The sequence below is a fragment of the Trachemys scripta genome, chromosome 3 (assembly GCF_013100865.1).
Source record: "Trachemys scripta elegans isolate TJP31775 chromosome 3, CAS_Tse_1.0, whole genome shotgun sequence".
Classification (NCBI taxonomy): domain Eukaryota; kingdom Metazoa; phylum Chordata; order Testudines; family Emydidae; genus Trachemys; species Trachemys scripta.
Genome location: NC_048300.1, coordinates 59,749,138 through 59,774,078, shown reverse-complemented (window position 1 = coordinate 59,774,078; position 24,941 = coordinate 59,749,138). Strand labels below are relative to the sequence as shown.

General features: G+C 48.9%; 1 protein-coding gene across 2 annotated transcripts in view; it reads left to right on the top strand.

The window, feature by feature from the left end:
- The window catches only part of CMTR1 (cap methyltransferase 1), a 49,786-nt gene extending 24,923 nt beyond the window's left edge, over window positions 1-24,863 (top strand). The window contains exons 6-25 of one of the 2 annotated variants that reach the window (XR_004645029.1): window positions 31-102; window positions 790-884; window positions 986-1,058; window positions 1,288-1,486; window positions 3,536-3,654; window positions 3,907-4,003; window positions 5,242-5,374; window positions 6,678-6,857; window positions 7,255-7,311; window positions 8,230-8,287; window positions 9,053-9,121; window positions 10,356-10,487; window positions 11,030-11,152; window positions 12,474-12,565; window positions 13,232-13,300; window positions 15,234-15,281; window positions 15,906-16,018; window positions 16,484-16,592; window positions 21,472-22,328; window positions 22,947-24,863. Coding sequence is in view for 1 of the 2 variants with exons in the window: in XM_034764824.1 (XP_034620715.1) it covers window positions 31-102; window positions 790-884; window positions 986-1,058; window positions 1,288-1,486; window positions 3,536-3,654; window positions 3,907-4,003; window positions 5,242-5,374; window positions 6,678-6,857; window positions 7,255-7,311; window positions 8,230-8,287; window positions 9,053-9,121; window positions 10,356-10,487; window positions 11,030-11,152; window positions 12,474-12,565; window positions 13,232-13,300; window positions 15,234-15,281; window positions 15,906-16,018; window positions 16,484-16,592; window positions 21,472-21,604 (1,971 nt within the window). In the remaining variant the exon portion in view is untranslated. Of the gene's footprint in view, window positions 1-30; window positions 103-789; window positions 885-985; window positions 1,059-1,287; window positions 1,487-3,535; window positions 3,655-3,906; window positions 4,004-5,241; window positions 5,375-6,677; window positions 6,858-7,254; window positions 7,312-8,229; window positions 8,288-9,052; window positions 9,122-10,355; window positions 10,488-11,029; window positions 11,153-12,473; window positions 12,566-13,231; window positions 13,301-15,233; window positions 15,282-15,905; window positions 16,019-16,483; window positions 16,593-21,471 lie in introns of both variants that reach the window. The other variant, XM_034764824.1, reaches the window with a different exon arrangement.
- Window positions 24,864-24,941: the final 78 nt, after the last annotated feature.

Below are 24,941 nucleotides of genomic sequence, written 5' to 3'. Positions count from 1 at the left end.
GAGGGGGGTTTTCTCATTGCTCTGCCCTAGAGGAAGCTGGTAATTGAAGATGAAACGGAATTCTGCCGAGAAGAGTTTCTGCATAGTGTCCTGCAGTGCAAGGTGAGCGCACACTGCTGGAGAGCAATTTTAGGGCTGGGGAGGAGAAGGGAAGTAAGCTTGTAAAAAGGCATTAGTGGGGGTGGGAAGCGTAGGCAGTTGGCAATGAAATGGGAAGCCTTTTGCCACCAGTGCAGATTCAGCCTGGGTTGATAACAGTGGGAAGTCGTTACTGTCTGGCGACCTGTGTGAAATGACAAGTGTGTACAGCGCACAAACCACAAAGGCAATTGACATAACGGCCCCTTCAATGGCAGTGTCAGCAGAGAAGCCAGAGACTTAATGAGGCTGTGGAGATTAACGCCTTCTTCCTGGTCTGCTGTGCTCCTCCCCTTTCCCTTCCAGTTTAGACCATCTTTGTCAGGGGGGATGTGTGTGTATGGGGGGGAAGAGCTTGTGCTGGGATTGCCTAATCTATGGCTAACTAGGTCTTACGCTGTGGGGTTGTCAGTCCAGCACCATTCCCCATCCCTGAGCTCACTGTAAGAATTGAGCATGATGTTAGACCAGGACTGGATGTAGATATGTGACTGAAGAAGGATGCCAGCTTCAGAAAATGTTCCTGTGTTGGTGTCACCCAGTCTAGAGATAACTGTGAGGAGAAACTGACCATGGGGTTAGGAACTACCCGAGCTGGCTGTCCCTCCTGCCTGTGCCGTGGCTAGCGTAGTTTTCGTTCTGCCTTTGCAGAGCGTGTTCGATGAGCTGGACGGAGAGGAGATGCGCCGAGCCCGGACAAGGTCCAACCCCTACGAGATGATCCGGGGAGTCTTCTTCCTGAACAGGTCTGCAGAGCCTCTGGGTTTGCAGTCCCTTTCTCTTTTGGGTTGCAGCGGCCTGGTGAGCCTGGGGCAAACTAACAGGTGCCCTTTTTGTGCATTCACAGAGCGGCGATGAAGATGGCAAACATAGACTATGTCTTCGATCACATGTTCACAAACCCGAAGGACTCTCATGGGGTGAGGATCTCTCTTGTCCTTTGAATCGGTGATGCCTTCCCAAAGAAAGGGGAAATGGGGTGGGGGTGGGGGAAGATTCCTCAGGGCACTATTAGGGACAAAGGCTGCTTTAAAGAGGCAGAGACCCTAGCTTAGAGGTGCAAGAATATAGCAGTGGGCTGCAGTAGTTTGCATGCTTGGTGGGAAGTTGCTATTGAACTGCTAGAATTTTCCCAATTTCCTTTTGCAGAAGCCCCTAATCAAGGAGCGGGACGCAGAGCTGCTTTACTTTGCTGATGTGTGTGCTGGCCCCGGTGGCTTCTCCGAGTACGTTCTCTGGAGGAAGAAGTGGCATGCGAAAGGGTTCGGCATGACTTTGAAAGGACCAAATGACTTTAAACTGGAGGATTTCTATTCTGCCTCCAGTGAGCTCTTTGAGCCTTATTACGGTATGGGTCACGTGTGTGTGTGTGTGTGTGTGTGTGTGTGTGTGTGTGTGTGTGTGTGTGTGATCGCCTGCATTACAGAGGTTCAGGTTCATAGTAGGCGGAGGACTGATAGTCTGTTAGTGTTAGGGATCTAAGAGAAACCAGTTCACAATGACCATCGCAGAGCCATCCTTATAGAAGAAGAGGAACTGCCATGTAATAGGGAGTTGAGGGTGGCAAGTCTGAACATCAAGTTATATTTCTGCAGTTCAGGTTCCAGCTTGTGTGTATTATAATAATACTTCATACTTGCAGCACTTTCCTGTCCGAGGCTGTCAAAGCGCTTTAAGATAACTCAGTGGTTTGGGTCCATTTTACAGATGGGGAAACTGAGGCATAAAAAATGAAATGGCTTGGCCAAGGATCATCTGGCAGAGCCAAGAATAGAAACCTAGCTCTGACTCCGTCCCCCAGCATTAATTACTAGATTGCTTCTTTACAGGATCTTTCCACCTTCTATGTGGTGATTTAAGTTATTTTGGACTCCTGGTAACTGCAAGTAGCTCTGATTCCATCTGCTGCATCTATTAGTAGAAAGTGGAATGAGGGGATTGCCAGCAAATTTCAGGCTTTGTTAAGAAAACCCAGGTATGATTGGTTACTTCACTTTTTGCAATTCAATCTGCCTTTCCAGCAAAAACCCCAAACAACCTATCGCTGGTGCCAGTTAGTTACTTTCTGGCTGATTTTGAAAAGCCAAAGCCCCTTTTGACATCTGCAAATCATGAACTTTGGTGGTCGTCTGGCACCTCTGGGTCAGATCAGTAAGAGGAAAGTTCTCATTGAGCAGCAAGGTGGATAAAAGGATCATCTTAACATTTGGATCTTTGTATCTCACTCTTGGTCAGTGCTCTTGTGGAGGGAGTTGATAGCTGTGAGAGTGAATAGCTCAATGATTTTGATGCATTTTCATGTTTACCTTTTTGTCTGGGCCTAATGTGCTCTAAAATTTAGTGAGACACGTATAAACTCCTCTCTTGGTGATGGGAAGAAAACGCCTTGAACCCTGCACCAAGTGCAAAGAAGACTGGAAAAAAAATTCTAGTCTCACTCCTCTCAGTGGCAGAATAACTGATGAGGAATTTTATTACCAAAGAACTATTGTGCACCCTGACCTCTGCTGTTTTCTCCTGATAATGTACATTTCTAGTCACTCTGTCATTCAATGAATAGAAACAGCAGACACGGAAACTCTGCAGAGAATAGAAATCAACAGTACTTTACAAATACCACAGGACTGGGAGTTAGTTGAATATTTAGAGTCTATTCTAGGACACAAAATACCAACTGGGGGAAAATAGAGCCCTACCCTTTAATAGAGCCATATGAGAAATCTGTAAAATGCTGCCTTTAAAAACAGTTCTGCTGTTGAACATACCTTCCCCCTTTACAACTGATGGCTGAGCACACTTGCATATGAACAGGGTTCTGTAAGGCCAAACTACGGTGAGTTTGGAAATAATGTTAGTGCCTTTCCAGAGACTGCTGATGTCATGGATGGTAGTGAAAGTTTGCTAATGCAGTTTCTCCGTCTGGCATAGACAAAGTTGTGCTTTAGACTAAGGGTCCATCTGCACTATGAAACTAACATTGTTAAAGCTCTGATGGGGACCAATTTTGTCTTGTTCCTTCCTGGCCGGAAGGGACAATATTGTGTTGTAGCATAGTCAGGCCCTGTTCAGCAGCTAGAGGAGTGAATGATCTATGCTTTACCAAGGCTGAAGCATAGTTTTTTAAAGCCAAGTTATAACATGGGTTGGTTCACTCTGGCTAATGGAAGCAGAACCCAATCTAGCCAAAGAAAAATGTGCTGACCTCTTTCTAGCAAGAATCATGTTTGTGAGAGTTCGTGGGAGTGGTCCTGATGCAGCTTCCAAGGTGTGTGTACTCACTCACTGACCGTTGGTAATGTTTGATCATTGGAGGTCAGCGTGTTGATCGCTTGCGTGTCCCAGTCTCCTGCAAGCACTCTGCAAACATGCTCATAACTGCCTTTTCTTTTCCCCTTAGGAGAGGGCGGGATTGATGGAGATGGAGATATCACCCGCCCAGAGAACATCACTGCTTTCCGGAATTTTGTTTTGGACAACACTGATCGCAAGGGGGTGCATTTCTTAATGGCGGATGGGGTACGTTTGTTCCTCCTTTTCTCTGCAATGAGTGACCATCGCCATCAGCCAGAGTACAATGGTGACGTGACATCTTCTCACAGTTACTGCTTCAGATTTGGCGAGGCTTGCCATGAAATGTCCTGACATTAGCAGTTTATCCCACGGAATAGAAACTGTTGCAAGTTACAAAATTTAGCTGTAAATTCCTTAAGACTCCCCCAGTTAACCAACAGATTTGCGAAGATGTTCACCATTTGATGTGTGTTTCAGGGTTTCTCTGTGGAGGGTCAGGAGAACCTGCAGGAAATTCTAAGCAAACAGCTGACGCTTTGCCAGTTCCTTACAGGACTCTCTATCATCCGGACAGGTATCTTTTTCTCTTTGTTTCTCCCCTTCCTCTCCAGGGCTTGGGTGGCTTTGCAGATGGATGCTATAGAACATTGCATGGAGTCACTCCTGCTGTAATGTTAGGTTCTGTTGACTCAAGTAGGTGTGTTCCCTAAACCCTGAGATAAGGTTGCCAAAGACGGTGAGGGAACCATGCTGTGCTCCCTCCAGCTGGAGAAGGGGCAAAATATCTTCGTAAAATCTCTGCTTTACTGTTGACTCTTACACATTACCAGCTAAAGCAGCCTCTTCCTGAGCAAACCAATTGGCTGGTAAGAGCAACCCAGTGTTTGTGCAATTGTGACTTGTACCCTTTCCCACTTGAAACCATCACCCTGGCTTCAGAGTGAGAAGATGCTTCTCTTTCTCCTACCTATTCCTTAGTGATGGATGCCATAGCTGCATCTGCTTTGGTGACGCTTATCCTATGTTGGGATCGGCTAGCATTCCGTGCGCCCTTTCAGAGCAGATGGTCCTGCGCTGAGAAGCCAGAGTGGAAGGGGGTTAGAAACACTTGCCAAGTGATTGCTTGTCTTGTCCCCTGGGCTCACCAGTATTTGATGCCATGACCCAGCAGGCAAGTTGCCTCTCAGTGAGATTTGACAAAGTGTCCTTCGTTGTGTCTCTCCTAGTCAAGCATCTCCTCTGGGGCTTTCTCCTGGGGGAATGAGAATCTCAAAGCTGAGTGTCTGTGTCTTCCCCTGAGGAAGTAAGAAGACTCACTTGAAGACAGAGAGCACAGACACTCCTCTACTGAGATGACTTGAGTTTTTAAAACTAGATTTTCATTTCAAATCCAGTTTTTTCCCCAGCGTGAGGCTCTTGGGGAGGAGTGAGAGCTGCACACTGTCAAGGATTGCACAGTGTGCTGCCATGCTGGCGGTCTGGGCCCCTGGGTTGGGAGTGCTGTGGAAGCAGCAGGCAGGGTGCTTTGTTCTTAGGTGACATCCCCTCCACCTGGCTGGGAGCTGCCTCTCTCTTTCCTGGGTCTTTGGGAGGCAGAGAGCTAAGTGGGGGGATGGAACGTGGTACCCAGTTGGTCAGTCTTACTAGATTGATTTATGAAACTGTTTTTCTGATGCAGTTTTTAACTGTACAAAAGTGTGTGTGTGTGCGTGTGCGCGCGTGCGCATGTGCAGGGGGATTGAGATACTTAGTATTTTTCCCCTCTCTCCCTGTAACCTGCTGGCTGCAATGTACTTCCTTTCTCTGCCACAGGAGGACATTTTGTCTGCAAAACCTTCGACCTGTTCACGCCATTCAGCGTGGGACTTATATATTTGCTGTACTGCTGCTTCGAGCGAGTGAGTCTCTTTAAACCTGTGACGAGCCGTCCTGCGAACTCAGAGAGGTGAGATCCTGGAGGAAGAATTAAAAGCAGCCCTTTCCCCTAAATAGTGCAATAGCTCTGTTTGTGTAACTGCAGGTCTAGTGTGACCTCCATGACCTGTCTCAGCTAGGAGCCATCTAATGTCTGCCTCATAGAAGGAAATACTTTAAATGTTTAGGAAGTGACAGTGTTTGATAGGTTTAAGAGGCTGTTTACCAAATTACCATGGTCTGTTTCTGCCTATGCTGTCTACTTCCAGTGTGGGAACAATGGAGTTTACTGTAAAATCTGTTCTGTTTTGCAAGATGCAATCTCAGGATCCAGTTAAATTAGAACATATTATGTACATTACAGTGATGTATTTTCATCTCTTTGGATCTGGCAATGCTGTACAAACTGTACACTTGGTACCCCTAAAATGCAGCCAGCTCGGGGGAGGAGGATAGCAGCCAGACAACACACAGCATGCCCCACAACAGGGATAGGAAGAGAAACTTTCCAAGGCCACAACTCTTCCAAGACATGCCAAGGAACATTAATGTCAACGAACATCTGTTTTTAAGTAACACCTTTGTGTTTTCACAGTGTTTGCGCATTGTTAGTTTGAGCGCCTTCTCCTCTGCAACTTCCATCATCTTAGAACATCCTCCTTTTATCTCTGCCTTTCATCTGACTGCTGTCTCTCTCCAATATCATCTGGAAACCTGTATCTCTTGTCCTTCTTAATCGCTATTTTGCACTAAGCAGTCTATGAGCTGGGGAAAATATGAAATCCATGCCAGAGCCCTCATTAGAAGCCAGGTGTCCGGAGACCTAGTCCCATGCTCTAACCTGTTATAGGGCCATGCTGATTTTGGCATCCTTCAGATGCAGTGTGCAGTGAAATAAAGTGAGACAGACATTTGAGCCTGTACAGGGAGGCTTTATCTTACACTGCCATACCAGGGCTATGGTAGAGTTGTGAGCTAGTAACGGGCTAGTTACACCTGCAACCGGAACAGGATTAAAACTGAGTCTCTATTTTAGTGTTAGTCCTGCTGTCTTATTTCTTTGGCAAGATCTGAGCTTGTGAAGTTTGGGGATTTTTGGTGAAGGATTGAGGTCGCCAGCTCTTGTGGAGAGTAGGAAAAGGCGGAGGAAGTAGAATGGCCCTACAGAGGGCTAGCCTGCACTGCCATGAGCCATCGAAGGGTATCCTGGGACAAAGACGTTCCTGACGCTGCCGAAGCCAGGGGGGAGGGCTGCTGAGATGGTGGGGGTGTGAAAGGCAAGTTGGATATGCAGGAGGACTGATTCCAAGTGGAGTCTCTGGTTTGCTTGGCAGGTACGTGGTATGTAGAGGGCTAAAGTCAGGCATTGACGACGTGCGGGAATATCTCTTCATGGTGAACATCAAACTAAACCAGCTGCGCAACTCTGACCTGGATGTAAATCTTGTCGTCCCCGTAGAAGTGATCAAGGGCGACCATGAGTTCTACGACTACATGGTCCGATCGAATGAAAGGTAAGTGCGGAAGCAACAAGAGGGAAAGCCGGTTCCAGCACAACTGTGACTTACAGCTGTTTGAGGCCGTGGGGGGCCTTTTCACCTTAAGCTGCCAAATTGCTCAGTTACAAGAGTCCTGCTCTGGGAGAGGCCTTGTGCGGCAGACTGGCCCAGCAAGGGGAGATACACTGCATGGCTGGTGAGCATTCACACCTGAAGAACTGACCTGCAGTGTTGGGAACATAAAGGGTGCTCTCCCCAGTGACCCTGCAGTCGTCATGATGGCATTCTGGGTTGTGACAGTCCAGCTCTGCTTTAGAGCAGACCACAGCACTTGCTCATCCTGCTTTGTGCAGCAGGACAATTTGCGTGGGTGATAACTCACTCCCTGACTGAAACCCACTCTCTCTTTCAGCCAGTGTAAAGTTCAGATCAAAGCACTAGCCAAAATTCACGCCTTTGTTCAAGACACGTGAGTATCTACCTCAAGAGGGAGCGGGGCTTTGGGTGAGGACTGAATTACCTCACTGGACAGCTGTGTTCAGTGGCCTGCTTGCTTTACCCATTTTTAAATGTCTTCCTGATCCTAGCTGGTGCTTGGCTTGGCCCTGAAGCAGGAGGCTTAGGAGCGCTTACAGTTACTAGGCTAGCTAGTGTCACTGCATGTGCTGTTCTCTGCAACACGGGGATAGCTAAAGGAGACTGATTGGCTTGAAATGATTTATAACTGCTACTAGGACGCCCTATGAAAGGGACTTGCAAAAGGGCTACGCACCTTCCAGTTCCCATAAATGGGTCTGTTTCTGAGAGGGGACATAGAGGAGTGGCACAGAGAGTGAAACACATTGTGGCATAGAGGCGTTTGCTACACAGGGGTAGTTGCACTTACTGCCCAAACACCACCTGGAGACAGCACGGTGTAATGCACAGAGCACAAGGCTAAGTGCCAGGGACTCCAGGGAATGAACCCTGGTTCTGACATCAACTGCTGGATAGCCTTCAACGAGTCACTCCACCTCTCTGTGCTGCTATTGCTCTATGTGTAACTTAGGGCAGTTGTGGAAAAGAATAAGTTTGTGTTTATGCAGCACTGTGAAAAGCTAAGGTCCTAACGGTGCTTTAGTGTGTTGCATAAAAGCACTGAAGCCTCCCTGCAGCCTCCAATGATCAGCTCTTTGCTGGGAGGCAGGCAGAAGCTGCTGATCTTTGGTTCAGGTTATGAAGTGGGTGGATGATTGGGGAAATACAGCAGCCCTCTGGCACTAAGGACTGACTGTGTGTTTCACTCCCAAAGCAGCTCCTTCGAGGAGGCTGACAGGGCTGGGTATGTTAGGGCTGCAAGCCCAAAGAGGCTTTCACCATGTTAACAACCTGCTGGCTTTTCCTCTAGGACCCTGAGTGAGCCGCGGCAGGCTGACATCCGAAAGGAATGCCTCCGGCTGTGGGGGGTGAGTAATGCTACTGACAAGGCAGTTGTGGATGCCATTCCTGCTGTGGCGCAGTGGGGAGCGGGAGGGGCTCTGACATGCCAGCCAATAGCATTAACACCTTTCCTGTAGGGCAGGACTGTGTTAGTATCTGAGATCACTGTGCACATTTGGGGCTGTGCAGGTCAGGAAACATCAGCTAAACAGATGCTTGGTGCGTATTGCTTGTGGAGCAGGCCGTTGGTTACACAAAAGGGCAGGGTTATACTGCAGCTGAGACTATTACATAACACACTGAATAAGCTATGTGGCCAGTAGGTCCCAGGCAGGAAAAACACTCCAAAAAATCTTAGTTATCAGATGGCAGTCTGTCTTCCCTATGAGCCTAGGGTTGTGGGGATCTTGTGGCAGTGAGTTCCACAGGCTAATCACAAGTGTTGGGTGAAACAGCATTGTTTCATGTGGAGCTGCTGTTCTCATTATTGTACACACAAAATCTGCCAGGCACTTTCCAAAAACATACAGAAATAATATAGGTCCTGAAAAGCTTACAACCTAAATTCCTTATTGAAATCACCTGCCATATCCTATGAAAGATGCTGGGTCTGTGTCAAGCCATATGTACCTCCCCTCTGTGCTAGGGGAGCTCGGCATCAGCAATATGAATGGAAAAAAACCTTGGGGTCAGGGGTTGGAGTGTCCTTGGTGGCAGAGGAACCTTGGCTTTGGGAACATGACTGTGCAAAAAGGAGTACGACTTGTAATCGATCCTTTGTCTTGTTCCAGATTCCAGATCAGGCCCGAGTTGCTCCATCCTCCTCTGATCCCAGGTCCAAGTTCTTTGAGCTCATTCAGGTGAGGCCTTAAACTGAAGTTTGTTCTGAACATGTGGGTGAAATGTTTATTGTTACTCACAGGAGTCTGAGATGGAAAAGACCAGCACTGGGCTGTTTGGTTCAGTATATTGTTTAGGATTTGCACTCAGATGCTGTGGTGATGAGTGCCTATTTAAAAAACTAGGCAGCCTCGTTTAAATGACTTAAACAGTGGGGTTTCCATTACTTCCTTTGAGAGACAGTTCCACAGACTGGATAGATATCTAATGATCAGTGTCCCCCCTGAAGTCGTTAGCTCTGACACTATATGGGAGCCTGGGAATAAAGAGGGCTTTGGCAGAAGAGGTCTTGCCCCTGAGTGAAGGAGCACCGGAAGATCGCATATTTTTTGAAGCCTATCGTAGGATTGAATTCCCATAAGGGCCTCTTTTTCCTGGTCCAGACCCATCCTGCCCAGGTGTGCTGTGATCTTGCTGTTACTGAAATGCTGTACTGTGACACTCATTTATAGAAAAGGGGGTGTGTGGTGAAGAGGGAACCTCATAAGAGAGCCTGCTCCGTTCATCGGTCCTTGGCAGAGAGCTATGAATATTCTGGAGTGTCCCCTACAGACCCTGCAGCACTTCCTCTCATATTCTGTCCCCTCCTTTGGACACACTTCTTCTCTTAAGCCTGTGCTGCCTTTGGGCTCGGAAGGGGCAGGTTCCTTCCCTTTCCAATGCTGTAGGGGAGCAGTGGAAGCACTCAGTGTGGCTGGGAGGCCAGCTTAGTTGCTTGCTGTGAAGGTGAAATGAATCCCCTTCTATCTAAGAGACCGCTTCGGCCTGGACTACCAATTCTGTAGAAGGTAGGTAAATAGCTCTGTATCCAGGCCTGTTCTTGTCCCTTCACACTCTTACCTTGGTGCATCCTAAAGTAGCTCAGCAGGGAAATTGAAATAGCCCCTCAGTACAAGTGAGCGGTTTTGTGGGCAAAGCTCATGATCTCTCTGTTTAATTTCTCCTAGACCTTTGTCTACGCTGGGGACGATGGTTTTTCCTCTAGAACCCTGACTAGTGTGATTGAAACCAGGCTGAGCCCCACTGGTGCAAACAGCAGCTGTGCCTGTCTATGCTCGGATTTGCACCAGTGTAGCTAACGGCTGTGGCTGAAATCAGGGCACATCCTGATGCACTCAAAGCTTCTGTGTTTGCTGTAGCACCCATCGTTGTCTGTATCGTGTAAGTCACCTTTCTCCTGCTGTTGTGCTTCAGGGAACAGACATCGATATCTTTAGTTTTAAACCAACACCACTCAACTCAAAAACCCTGGAGAAGATCCGCCACGTCTTAGATTACAGATGTATGGTGTCTGGAAGTGAACAGAAGTTCCTGCTAGGGTTAGGGGTAAGTGCTGACATCTAACCTGACAGCAGGAAGTTCCATGGCTAATTATGCTGGGTTTTTTATAAACCCTTTTAAAGATATTGCCTAGCAATTTCATCCCAACCTGCTTGCCCTTGTACTATGGGACGGGGGGATAGGAGTGACTGATGGACCTTTCTTAAGACCATTGGTTATTTTGTATTCCTTTCTCCTTCTTCTGTCTACTCCCCATACTAAATAATCTTGGTCTTGAAAATCTCTCCTCACAGAGAGTGCTGCATTCCCTCCATCTAATAATTCGTTTCACTGCCCATCTTTGAACAGTATCTTTTGTGGGGTGGCAAGGGACCCTGCCTAATGAGCTGTGTTAGGATCTGTGTGTTGGTGTCTCTGCAGCTGAGCTGTAGGCTCCTTCCTTGACATGTCTCATAAAGAAATGTTCTCTGCTGTCAGCAGGAAGGAAGGAATATACTCTCAGGGCTACTTTTCAGCTAAGGCAGAAAGAATGTGTCCCATTCCTGTCTGGGTCTAACCTTGCCTTGTTCCTCTTTGTCTGCACACAGAAGTCCCAGATCTACACCTGGGATGGTCGCCAGTCAGATCGCTGGATGAAACTGGACTTGAAAACTGAGCTGCCACGGGCTACCCTTCTCTCTGTGGAGATTGTTCATGAGCTGAAAGGAGAGGTCAGAGGTTGTTCCTTCCCCATAAGGGGGATGGCTAGTATTACATGGTAGATGGCCCAGCTGTGCAGCTTCAGAGAGGATTCCCAGGGAAGCTATTTTGGGATAAGCTCTCCTCTCCTGTTCAGAGCCAGAGATATACGGATGACTGTTTGCTTCCCTTCATTGTTGTTCTGCACCACCTCCATGGTTGACTTACTGTCTGATTGAACACGCCTCAATGGCTTTCGGTTTGCACACATACATGCATGTGTTGTGCAGTGCTGCCCTGCTCCACTTGCCTGCCCCGTTCTGCTTCACAGGTGGCTGCCTTTCAAGGATGCTGAATATACCGTGTGTATGAAGGGGTTTGGATCAGAACCTACAAAAGCACCAACTGGTGGTGGTGTTTGCAGAAGCGTTTACCCTCCCGCACTGTCTCTGGTCCAACATTGATCTTTGATCATTTGCTGAAGTGTTTGATTGGCAGCTGGCATTGTTTTATTTTTGTAACATGCATGTGAAAAAGGTCTGTGACTGAGCACGTTAGTCGTGATAAATAACATATCGGGAATCTTTAATGCACAGGCTTATTGAAATATTGTTCAGTTTTGATTCTGTGACTGTCCTGGTGGGGGGAATGCTGAACTTGTTCTGATAATCAAGAGAATTCTCAGTGTAACCAATAGAGGTCATGAAATGTGACCCTTTGCTAACTAGACTGGTCGAGGTTGAACTGTGTGTAGAAGATCATGTTGTTACTGCAGAGATCTGCTGTGGACTAAGCTGAGTAGCTCCTTTGGCTAGTTTGTAGGAGGCCGAGTAGTCACTGACCCTAAAACAGGCCTGTGTGTCCACATATACTCAGCCACTTGATGATGATTGCAGTTCTTAAAAACAGACAGGTGAGGCCAGTCTGGAGGCTTACCCACGCTACGTGGCATTGCTGCGTGGGAGCTCAGGGCCAAAGCTCGGGTCCTTGCTCCTGGAGATGGTGCAGCAAGTTCAGCCTTGTGAGGGGACCACTTTGTAGGGCATCCAGCTGACTCAGAGAGGTGGTAATGTGCTTCATAGAGTTCTGCCCAGCCCTCCCCTGGGGACTGGTGCATTGGACATGTACAGGTATCTTAGGATGGAAGATTAAAACAGGGGAAAGGGGGGAGGCTCCAGAGAATTCACTGGGGGGAGAACCTGCAGCAGAAACAAGTTACCAATGACAGGAGGTGGGGTTTCCTCCTCTGAAGTTAGCAAGGTGGTGGTGGGAGGCAGCATGCAGACACTGCACAAAAAAGACAGAATACCCACAGACAGCCTGTAACATAACTCCCTGTGTTTCTCTCCTTAGGGGAAAGCCCAGCGAAAAATCAAGGCTATCCATATCCTGGATGTCTTGGTGCTGAATGGCAATGACGTCCGAGAGCAGCATTTTAACCAGCGGTAGGTAGGGCTTTGGGAGCTCCTCTCATGCATGTGGATGAGAGCTGTCAGGGAACTCCGTTGGTTCAATGGCTGCGCTATTGATCATCGGCCACGAGGAACCGAGAGCACTTAGCTGATGCGTTTGTATAAAGATGAGCCGTGGAAGAACCATCTCTGAAGTGGGTGCATCCTCTCTTCCCCCACCCCTCTGTGCAGCAGAGAAGGCCTGGTTCCCTTCTGAGACTGGAGTGAGCTGGTCCCAAAACGGGTAGACCGAGCGCCGCTGGCAGCCTGAATGGGAAGGGTTGTGACTTGTCGCTGAGGGGGAAGAGCCCTACAGTTCCTTCCTTAGCGGAGCACATCTGCCAATCCCGCTCTCCTGTTCATACATGAATGGGCTCGTCAGCACATGGACTCATTACTGAATTTGTTACTAGATTAGGTTTGTCTAGCAGAGCCTATGGAGAACCATCCCTCCTGCATAATTGCTAGTTGCAGGACACCAAGCTGGGAGTGCTGGGTGAGCAGACAGTTTTTTGAGTATGTTTGGGTGTCAGTGGCGTCAGACTGGGCTGTGTGAGTAGAGGTCCCGTTGGCACTCCCTCCTATCCCAAGGAAGCCGCACCTACCCAACACACCAGAGCCGTAGCTAAAGCACAGAATTCTCTTTCCCGTTTATTCTAGGATTCAGCTAGCGGAGAAGTTTGTCAAAGCCGTTTCTAAACCTAGCCGGCCGGATATGAACCCCATCCGGTGAGTGACACCTCCTTCCGCATCCCCCTTCATCTTGGGACTGCTGGGGCTTTGGGATCAATTTGCTGGAGGAGGAAGACATGAAACGTAGCCTGGCTTGCTCCCAGGCCTATACAATATATAGCCAGAGCTCGTAGTCTCATCATGTTTGCTAGAAGACGGCAAGTGGCCCTTTACATCTCAGAGATGATGCTGATGGCTGGATGTCTAAGATTAACCTTTTGGAGATCAGACATTCATGCTTTCTCCATCCCATGAGTAGCTGGTGCCAATCTCACATGCATACTTTTAGTTGAGCTAAGCCCCAGTTAGCTCAACCAGTGCAAGCCACAACATGCCCCCGTCTACACTGACGGGTCAATGTGGGTGCAGCTACGCTGCTGACCGCCGATGGCTGAATCAGGGCTGTTCCCTACCATAGACAAGGACTACGGGTCTGATCGCTAAAAGCCTGAGATAAGGCCTTGGGTACAGGGCTAAGCACATATTCTGCTAGGAAACACTCCTGAGAAAGGTACTGATAGAGCACTCTAGCTGTTGGCTGCTTGCTGACCTTTCGCCTTTACTTGTTAGTTTTATTTGGTACTGTGCAGAGGCCCCGAATGAAGCAGGGCCCCATTGTGCTGGGTGTCGGACAAACACTTAGGAAGACAGTCCCTGCCCCCAAGGACCATACAGTTTAGCTTGGAACAAGAAGCTGTTGGAGGGAAGAGGAGGGGCCAGAGGTGAAGGGGAACAGTGACACAGCTCCCCAACTTAGCCATGTGCGCAGCTGGCTGGCTCAAATTGTTTAAAAAAGGGAGGGCAGGCATTAGGGGGTCTTAAAATGGCTGCCTTATTCTTGTCGTTTCCCCTTTAAGCCTTTGCCTATTTCCAGGGTCAGTTCTGTTTTGATGTTTGGTGGGGGGAGATACGGAAAGGGGATATGAAGATGGAAGGGCAGAGTAATATGTGAAGAGTTTTGGGGGGGGCAGTGAGAGCAGGAGGCTTGGAGATGGAGAACAAGTGGATCTCAGTTAATGTCAACACACATCCAGTAACTGCAGCTGGGGGAGTCCAATGTGGTGTTGGGGAAAAGTACAGGCTGTAATTTCAGAAGTGCCCACAGGCTCCAACAGGCCCCCCCACTGGTGTGTCTGAAGGGCTTTAAAACTCTGCCCCAGTAAGCCTGATCTTGTAGCCACATATGGGAAGGGGACACAGAGGGGGAGTGGGGGTGGGGAAACTGCCTTTCTGTAAAAAGATTTCTCTATGTGCCTCTTAGCTCCCCAAGCTGTGTGGAACGGTGGTTGTGTGAAACAATGTGGGCTGGCTTCTGAGCAGCAGAACAATGCCCCTGCCTACGGGGACTGAGCCGTGAATGTGCAGGTGTCCAATTCCTGAGCTGGGATGCATAGGCACCGACTCTGGGGGGGCTCCAGGGCTGGAGCACCCACGGGGAAAAATTTGGTGGGTGCTCTGCACCCATCAGCAGCCAAGCACCCTGCCCCAGCTCACCTCACCTCTGCCTCCTCCCCTGAGCATGCCGCGTCCCTGCTTCTCCTCCCAGTGCTCGCAGCGTAACAAGCTGTGGGAGGGAGGGGGGAGAAGCGGGAACGCGGCGCGCTCAGGGGAGGAGGCGGGGTGGGGATTTGGGGAAGGAGTCCAGTGGGGCAGGGAGGGGGTGGAATTGGGGCAGGGACTTTGGTGAAGTGGTTGGAATAGGTGCGGGGCAGGGGCGGGAGTCGGCAAGGTAGGGGTGGAGTCAGGCGGGGGGGAGGGGGTCGAGCACCCACTGGCACCAGAAGTTGGAGCCTATGCTGGGACAAACAATGTGCCAGGGGCTAAGATTCAGGAGCAGGGTGAACCTGCCACATTCACTGCCTCGCCCTGAGATCGTCGCCGCTAGCTTTGCAATTCCAACCCTTCTGTGTGTGCATCTTTCTCCCCCCAGGGTGAAGGAAGTGTACAGACTGGAGGAAATGGAAAAGATTTTTGTAAGGTAAGTGACTAGAAACAGTGAGACGCTTCATAGCAAGTCAGTGTTCACAATTGCCACGCAGAGACGAGGGATCTATTGCTATTTGCAAGACAAGTGCCTGGGAGTGAACCCTTGTAGCAGAGTCCACTGTCACCCATTGGGGTATTCTTTGTGGGTCAGTCAGTCACCTGCTAATTCTGCATTGCAGAGGCTAGTCTGTTCCGTAGCAGAATGCAGGGCTTCGCTGTGCTAGAGGGAAGCAGCTCGCTTAGCCTTGTAGCCAGGTCTGCAGCCCCCGCACTGACAGCTGTTCCCTAGCCCAAAGAGCTCCATTCCCTTCCTGCCCTGTCGCACACCAGGGGAAAGCTGCACTTGTGGTTGCCAGCAGACAGATTTGCAGTTTGATTGTACCTGTAATGGAAACCCTGGTTGATTAAATACTGTAAATCACTGACATGGCCCTTGTTCCAGCACTGACTCCCTAGCTGATGTTGTGTGTGTGCACACAGAGTTCTGGCTCCTTTTCCCTAGCCCTGGCGGGGAGACACATGGAGAACTGACCAGTGGCCTGTTGGTTTGCAGCTGTCTTTGAAGTGTGTGTGTCCCCTTGGGTAAACTCCATCCCTCCCTTCTCTCGGCACTCAGGTTAGAGATGAAGATTATCAAGAGCTCAGGCGGAATACCACGGCTGTCCTACACGGGTCGGGACGACCGGCACTTTGTGCCCACTGGACTCTACATCGTTAGGACTGTGAATGGTAGGGAGAGCTCTGCAAGCCTTTTTTCCTCACCATTTTCAGGAGCAGGAAGGAATTTTGTTTTTTAAAAATACAGGGCCAAGCTCTTCCCTGGTGTAACTCCATGGAAGTCAGTGCTGAATTTGGCCCAGGTCCTGTTTTGGTTGGATTGGGCAGGGTTGGGATGAAGATGGGTCAGCTGCCCCCATTGTGGTTTGATTAGCTCTGGGATTTCAGTTCAGTCACAAGTATACTGAGATCACAGATTTCGTAACTGGAAAGATCACTCTCCAAACTAGCTCAGGCTGGGCTGGGAGTGCAGGGTGTGCCTCGCTGAATTGACAGCAGCTTGGGTACACAGGGCTTTTTGGGGGTTGGAAGGAGAAAACAGTGGGATGTTAAGCTGGCCTCTCAAATCACCCCCCAATCTGACATGCTTCCATTCTGGTCCCACCCTCTGTTTATTCCCTGTGGCTTTGCCCCTAGATCCTTGGACAATGGCGTTCAGCAAAAACTCCAAGAGGAAATTTTTCTATAACAAGACGACCCAGGAGTCGACATACGACCTCCCTCATGAATCCATCGCACCATTTCAGTGAGTACCGTCCCAGCAGTCAGTCGGCCAGGGGGGCTGAGGAGTGGCAGCATACCACAGTAGGGCCCCGTGCCTCCGCAGTGTGCCTCATCCTTTCCAGCAGGCCAGTGCTCTGCACTTGGGTGACGGTGGTAGGCCCTGCCCTGGCAACGCCACACTGTGTAATGGTGTTTACTGGCAGAGCTTCTTGAAGACCCGCTTCTGGAGCCCTGTAAAGAGGTTCTGACTAGGGCTGTCGAGCGATTAAAAAAATTAATCACGCGATTAATTGCGCTGTTAAGCAATAATGGAATACCATTTATTTAAATATTTGTGGATGTTTTCTACATTTTCAAATATATTGATTTCAGTTACAACACAGAACAGAGAGTACAGTGCTCACTTTATATTTATTTTTGATCACAAATATTTGTGCTGTAAAAAAATAAGTATTTTCCAATTCACCTCATACAAGTACTATAGTGCAATTTCTTTATCATGAAAGTTGAACTTAGAAATGTAGAATTATGTACAAAAAATAACTGCGTTTAAAGTTTTATATTGTTTTATTTTTGGAGCCTACCAGTCCACTCAGTCCTACTTCTTGTTCAGCCATTCACTCAGACAAATACATTTGTTTACATTTGCAGGGGATAATGCTGCCAACTTCTTGTTTACAATGTCACTTGAAAGTGAGAACAGACGTTCGCATGGCACTATTGTAGCTGGTGTCGCAAGATATTTACATGCCAGATGCGCTAAAGATTCATGTGCCCTTCATGCTTCAACCACCATTCAAGAGGACATGTGTCCATGCTGATGACAGGTTCTGCTTGATAATGATCCAAAGCAGAGCAGACTGATGCATGTTCACTTTCATCATCTGAGTCAGATGCCACCAGCAGAAGGTTGATTTTCTTTTTTGGTGGTTCGAGTTCTGTAGTTTCCGCATCTGAGAGTTGCTCTTTTAAGACTTCTGAAAGAATGCTCCCCACTTCGTCCCTCTCAGATTTTGGAAGGCACTTCAGATTCTTAAACCTTGGGTCGATGCTGTAGGTAGAAATCTCACATTGGTACCTTCTTTGCGTTTTGTCAAATCTGCAATGAAAGTGCTCTTAAAACGAACAACATGTGCTGGGTCATCATCCAAGACTGCTATAACATGAAATATATGGCAGAATGCAGGTAAAACAGAGCAGGAGACATACTATTCTCCTCCCCCCAAGGAGCTCAATCAAAATTTAATTAACGCATTTTTTTTTTTAACGAGTGTCATCAATATGGAAGCATGTTCTCTGGAATGGTGGCCAAAGCATGAAGGGGCATATGAATGTTTAGCATATCTGGCATGTAAACATCTTGCTACGCTGGCTACAAAAGTGCCATGCGAATGCCTGTTCTCGCTTTCAGGTGACATTGTAAATAAGAAGCCGGCAGCATTATTTCCTGTAATATAAACAAACTTGTTTGTCTTAGCGATTGGCTGAACAAGAAGTAGGACTGAGTGGACTTGTAGGCTCTCAAGTTTTATATTGTTTTGTTTTTGAGTACAATTATGTAACAAAAAAAATTTACATTTGTAAGTTACACTTTCATGATAAAGAGATTGCACTGCAGTACTTACTTGAGGTGAATTGAAAAATACAATTTCTTTATCATTTTTACAGTGCAAATATTTGTAAAAAAAAAATAGTAATATAAAGTGAGCACTATACATTTTGTATTGTGTTGTAATTGAAATCAATATATTTGAAAATGTAGAAAAACATCCAAAAATATTTAATACATTTCAATTGGTATTCTGTTGTTTAACAGTGCGATTAAAATGGCAATGAATCAAGGTTAATTTTTTTAATCGCGATTAATTTTTTTTAGTTGATCGCGTGAGTTAACTGCGATTAATCGACAGCCCTAGTTCTGACTTTTGCGTTTGGTGCCACATCCAGAGGAGGTTGGAGCTCCACAGTCTGGTTTTAGCCCACGAAAGCTTATGCCCAAATAAATTTGTTAGTCTCTAAGGTGCCACAAGTACTCCTGTTCTTTTAGTCTGACCGTGTGTGTGTGGGTTCCTGCTGCATTCCCAGCACACTCGAGGTGGACTGGGGCGTTGGGCATGCCAGGCAGCTTCGTCCAGTGATAGCAGAGGAAGAAGCACTGTCTGTTTCGGGCTCTCCTTGTGCACGAAGCCGGAGCAGCACTGTGGGAATGGGAGGGAGACCTGTGGAACAGGAGCATTGCATTGGCTCCTAGGGAAAGAAGGATACAGAGTTTGATTACCTGATACTCTCCGTGAAGCTCCAGGAACTTATCACTTGAGCACTCCCCAGCAGCGGATCTCTGTGTGTTCTTCCCGACCATCAGACTCAACCCATCACTTCCCTTGCGCACCCTAGTGTGTGCTCTAGAGCAGGAAACTGGGAATCCAGACTCCTGGCTTCCGTTCCTGGGAAACTGGGACTCCAAGAACAGAGTAACTGGGAGTCAATAGATTATGGAGACAGACTGGGAGTTCCTTAGACAGGGAGGTTCAGAGAATAGGGACTGTGCGATATCATTATGCCATTGTCTCCTAGGAAAGTGAGTCTTGTGAGTCTATTTCTCAGCACAGTGCTGCTATATGTAGACTGCATAGGCCCCTGGATTGAGGCTGATGTGAAAGGGGGCTCCCTGCACGCCCCTCTAGCCTCCTTGTTGGTCTGCAGCTGTGCCCTGAGAATCCTTCAGGCTTCCCCTGGTCAGCTAGCTGAACAAGCTGACATCATCCCAGTGCTGGGAGGGCTCCCCTTCACAAACAGGGGAGGGTGCTAGCCCCTCTCAGCCTCTCTGGCAGAATTCCAGAACCAAACTCAACCACAGCTATGAAAACAAAGCAAGGAAGGGGTTTGTGTGTGACTCTGTAATGGATGCTCTGCCTAGTCGTTAGTGAGCACTAATGTGTCTGTAATTAGCCGCTGACACATGCGTTTGTCGCTATGCTAATATCGTTCTGTTAGAACAGTGTACCTAAATAAGCTATGAATATTAAGTGTCAGTAATTGTAGGAATCTAAGGCTGCTGTGTCTGCAGCAATTAGCAGCTCTGTTTTCACACTGGGTGACTAATATCCAGGTGGGGCGGGGAGAGTCTATGCGCAGGGATGAGTCGGGGGACGGATTTCTGGAGATTCACTGTATCTCCAGAGCTCATGTTGGCAAAGTGAGGGTTAGTTTGTTCCCCCACCCCAGCTATATCCATAATGTGCTGAGTGCTCAGACCCTGCTGTGTCCATTCTGCCTGCTGACCCTTCCAAGTGCTCTGTTCGGGCCGTTCCAGAGTCTTTCATGATGTTCCCTTGGTTGCTTCACCCTCTCAGGAACTTGAAAAACATAGTTCCCCTAACTGATTGTTCACAGTCTCAGCAGATATTGATTCATCCCTCCTGCTGCTTTGAACGGAGCTGCAACTAACAAGGCCATTTCCATGGAATGCACTCCAGTTTATATGCCATGTTGGGGTGTCTGGGTTTGTGTCAGCATATGCTTGTTTGAGTAGGCCCTACAAAACGATGGCTATTCTTACTAGCTGTAGCCTACACCTACTCGGCGTGGTGCTGCCCCGTCTCGTGTGGCTGGCCACAAACTGAAGTGGATGAGCCTACAACAGCCTTTGCTAAAAGAGCTGGGTGTTTTAGCGCAGGGAGAAGACACTCAAGTTTAGATCCAGAGGTCCTGGTTCAGCCTCTGCTGCCGACGATGCAGCTGGGGCAAGGCACTGCAGAGCCAAAGTTAGGAGTTGGGGCGGAGAAAAATGTGAAGAACCCTAGGGGTTAATAAAGCAAATAACCTGGGCCTCCTTTACGGTGCCCCCTAGAATCATATTATGTATGGTCCCAGGCTAGGTGTCTCTAAAGAGTCTCTGCAGACTGTGCGGAATGGAGTTCATTAATGATCTGGAGGATGGCACTGACTGCACCCTCAGCAAGTTTGCAGATGACACTAAACCGGGAGGAGTGGTAGATACGCTGGAGGGTAGGGATAGGATACAGAGGGACCTAGACAGATAGGAGGATTGGGCTAAAAGAAACCTGATGAGGTTCAACAAGGACAAGTGCAGTCCTGCACTTAGGACAGAAGAATCCCATGCACTGTTACAGACTATGGACCGAATGGCTAGGCAGCAGTTCTGCAGAAAAGGACCTAGGGGTTACAATGGACGAGAAGCTGGATGAGAATTGACCGTGTGCCCTTGTTTGCGAAGAAGGCTAACGGCATTTTGGGCTGTATAAGTAGGGGCATTGCCAGCAGATTGAGGGATGTGAACCTTCCCCTCTATTCGACATTGGTGAGGCCTCATCTGGAGTACTGTGTCAAGTTTTGGGTCCCACACTACAAGAAGGATATGGAAAAATTGAAAAGAGTCCAGCGGAGGACAACAAAAGTGATTAGGGGGCTGGAGCACATGGCTTATGAGGAGAGGCTGAGGGGAACTGGGATTGTTTAGTCTGCAGAAGAGAAGAATGAGGGGGATTTGATAGCTGCTTTCAACTACCTGAAAGGGGGTTCCAAAGAGGATGGATCTAGACTGTTCTCAGTAGTAGCAGATGACAGAACAAGGAGTAATGGTCTCAAGTTGCAATGGGGGAGGTTTAGGTTGGATATTAGGAACAACTTTTTCACTAGGAGGGTGGTGAAGCATTGGAATGGGTTACCTAGGGAGGTGGTGGAATCTCCTTCCTTAGAGGTTTTTAAGGTCAGCCTTGACAAAGCTCTGGCTGGGATGATTTAGTTGGGGATTGGTCCTGCTTTGAGCAGGGGGTTGGACTAGATGACCTCCTGAGGTCCCTTCCAACCCTGATATTCTATGAGTGCATCCCTTCTCAATGTGCAGTGCTGATCTGTCTGTCTCCTCTTTCTGCCTGCAGCATCTGCTACTTCAGCCGTCTCTTCTGGGAGTGGGGGGAAGGTGTCAAAGTGCACGACTCCCAGAAAAGGCAAGATGCGGAGAAGCTGTCCAAGGAGGAAGTCCTGTCCTTCATCCAGGCGCACTATCCTTGACCCCCCAGCTTGGAATCTTCGGGGACTGACTGGAGTGGGGAGACTGAGACAGGAGAAGGGAGTCTTCCATCCAGGAGCTGCAGGCCTTTTGTGGAGGAGAACAGATTCCTGGGGGGTAGGGGGTGGGGTTTGGCGCTCAGAAGAAGCGGGACAAAGCTCCAGCCTGTGAGTAGCAGTGTATATAAGTATCTGACCCAGGCAGCACCGGCTGTGGGTACCTCAGAGGTGGGATGCCTGGAGTTGAGGTCTGATGCTCTTCTGTACTATCCCACTGCACTCCTGGGGATGAGGGGCTGGCATCTTTCCCACTAGTGCTCCAAACTACAGCCAGGCATCTGCTCTCTGGGTTCCCCTCCTGCGTGTGCCGGAGCAATTAGGAGGCTGCGTATGGTTTCCTGGCAGCACCAAGAGGAAAAGAGGATGGTCATAGGACTGCAGGGAGGAATGAGCTGGGGGAGAGTGCATTTAAATGGCCTTGCAGTGCTCCCAGCAGCCATCTCTGTCTCCTTTGCCTCGAGCCGATGGGCCTTTGCTGAACGCTGGGTGACTCATCGGGAAATGCAGGCTCTTGGCATCCGAGGATGGTCACTTTTTGCTAGTGGCTCCAGCACTTCCGCTCCAGAGGCACTTGGCAGGTTGTCCGGAGTTCCTGGGTGCTAGCATCTCGGTGGAAGGAAGCCAGTCCTTGTGGCAGGAGGTCGCTAATTCCAAGCCAGCAGCCTAGGTGTGAGCTCATGAATCTGCCCTAGGACAATGCTGAGATGTTTTGCTTTTTTCAGTGCTCAAAACCATCCTCAGTTTCCCTCTAACATTGCCCCTCCCTGTGTGTTCAGGGATGAAAGCAAAAGGGGGAAGGCTGCAGGCCTTCGGGTGTAGGAGTTTATCAGAGGAGATTGTGGAAGTCTTATGGGAAGGAGACCTTGACTCTGACCATGCTGGTTAGTCAAAAGAAATCCAATCCCACGACCAGGCCCGTTGTAGGGGAAACCCACCTTTCCTGGTTAATTCGCAAAACAGGCTTTAAAACCACCTTGTGTCTGGTCCATACCTGGAGCCATGTCTGTAGTGAAGGCACAAACTTGGAACTCCCTAGCATGGCAAGCAGGACATTTGTGTTTCAGCAGATCGCAGTCAGAAATCATGACTCATTTCTGTGCTGGGCCCTCTATGCGTCATGTACACAAAGCCACCCCAAAGAGCAGGGCTGCCCCCATTGCCTGTTTTAACTTCATGCTGGGCTTCAGAAACGCCTCTGGCCTGGTCTCCCACATGGATCAGAAGTTAATAGGCAGTTGGCTGCTCCGGTCCATGCAGCAAAGTCACTTATTTTTTTCTTACACAGGTTGGCAATAAGGGAAAAGCTGACGGGGGGGTTACCTGGACCGTGCCTTAAAGAAAGCTGTGGGTCTCCTGGAAACTAGAGGCAGCCTTTCAGATTCTCATCCCCCTTCCATTCTCCCCATGCCAATGCAGGATGTGAATGGGTCTGTATCCCATGGAGAGTTCAGCTCTGGCAGAAGTAGAAGTTCGTGGGTGAGATTCATCTCGCAACCAGGGGCAGCGCAAGGACTGGGCATCACTTAAGTCACACTTAAGATCTGCGATCTTCATAGGGCTCAAGTGACGCACAGGGTGACTTTCACCCTGAGCTCCTAGGCCTTGCTTTCCGAGCTCGCAGCCTTCGGTGGCTGCATGATGAGTTGGTGGCCAGGCATCCGTTTGTTAATCCTCCAATTGCTTGGTGTGAATGAGTTTAACCATTGGTGGTTTCTGTGCTCTGCCTTGTAACATGGATCCGCACGTTCAGGCTTGATGGCTGCAGAACGGGGATTGTCACTGCTCGCCCAGCCTTGGGTTCGTGCTGCCCTTGGGCCGTCATTGCATGGGGAGACTAAGCTCTCAACTTTGGAGGGTGGTGGGATCCCATGTTGTACTTGGGTATCCCCTATTGGGCCCAGAAGAGCCCTTCTGCTCTGGTGTATTTCGAATACTGCCTCCTGCAAGCTCAGGGTGAGTGGCCTTTCCAGAAAGGTGGCTGAGGAAGTGTCAGACCTACTTTCCCTGTGCCCTGTAGCAGCCGGGGGGAAGGTTTGCCAATCCATCCAGGAGCAGGATGGGGCTCTGACTCAAATCCCTTAGCAGAATTTAGTCCCAGGTGCTCCAAAGCCTTGGTAGAACGTGGCACCTGGCCCAAGCGCAGCCCTTCTGGAGAGGGCAGCAGCCCCTTGTGCAGTTAATTATTGGCTACTTTATATTTATTGAAGGCCCCTCCATGAGGAGCAGTGAGGAGGCTCTGCAGGTGGTGCCTCTGGCAGCTTCACTTCGGAGCCTTCACACTGGTGGCTTTTAAAACCATTTATTTAAGTGTTGGTGCTTCTGCTGATTTTCCCCAACCCCCCCGATGCAGCCATGATGCCAGCAAGAAGCCAACAGGCCTATTCCTTTTCCTATGGTCCTTTACTGTGTCTTCTGCACCCTCAAGGGTGTGTCCCCCACTAAGGGCCTTAGCCCCTCCCTGTTTGTGGGGATGGAGATGTCCCGCAGGGAATACACCATGGATAATCTAGGCCTCCATTAGCCTTTACCTGGTACTGAAAACCCAGGGTGCAGAAGAAACCCAATTGCTTGCAGGTGGTTTGAGAGATGCTGCCTGCTTTCTCCATTGCCCCAATATCCTTTGCTTTTAGTCGATTGTGTTTTTTACAAGGAGATGTATTTTTTGGATGCACTGAACCACACCTCCCACCCTCTTGTGGGAGGCCAGCACCAGCACCTCACTACTGCTTCCCTGCTGCAGGGAAAAGGTTTTATCCTTCTTCCCTCTCTGGCTCAAGACTCTCCTAGCCCCATTGCCCCTCCGGGCTTGGGAACCTGTGGCTTGTTTTGAAATGCCCTAAAGGAACTGATCGGAGTTGACAGGCCAAGAACCCAGAGGACGAAGCCCTGTACGTACTCTGCTTTATGTGTGTCAGAGCTGCTCAGCCCTAGTGGGGGGGAGCGGAAGGGGGTTCAGTCTGATCATGTGGGGCAGGGAATGGCTTCGTATCAAAGGGATGGTAGAAACTTGGGCCAGGGCTAGGGGCTGACCCAAGTTGCACTCTCCCACTGGCTCCAGGGGGAGGAGGAGGAATGTCTTGCTGAAGGGAATGTTTATGTCTGTTGATTGCACAATGTATTGTATTAGGCTGTGTATCATTTTGTGTTGATTTCTCTGCTTTCATTGTCTGTGTATTACCAGTACAGCTCTTTAGTTCACAAAGGTGTTGATGCTCTTTGGTCTCTGTTTCCTAAAACCACTGGGAAACAACCACTCTCAGTGCAAAACTGTGGGGGGTGG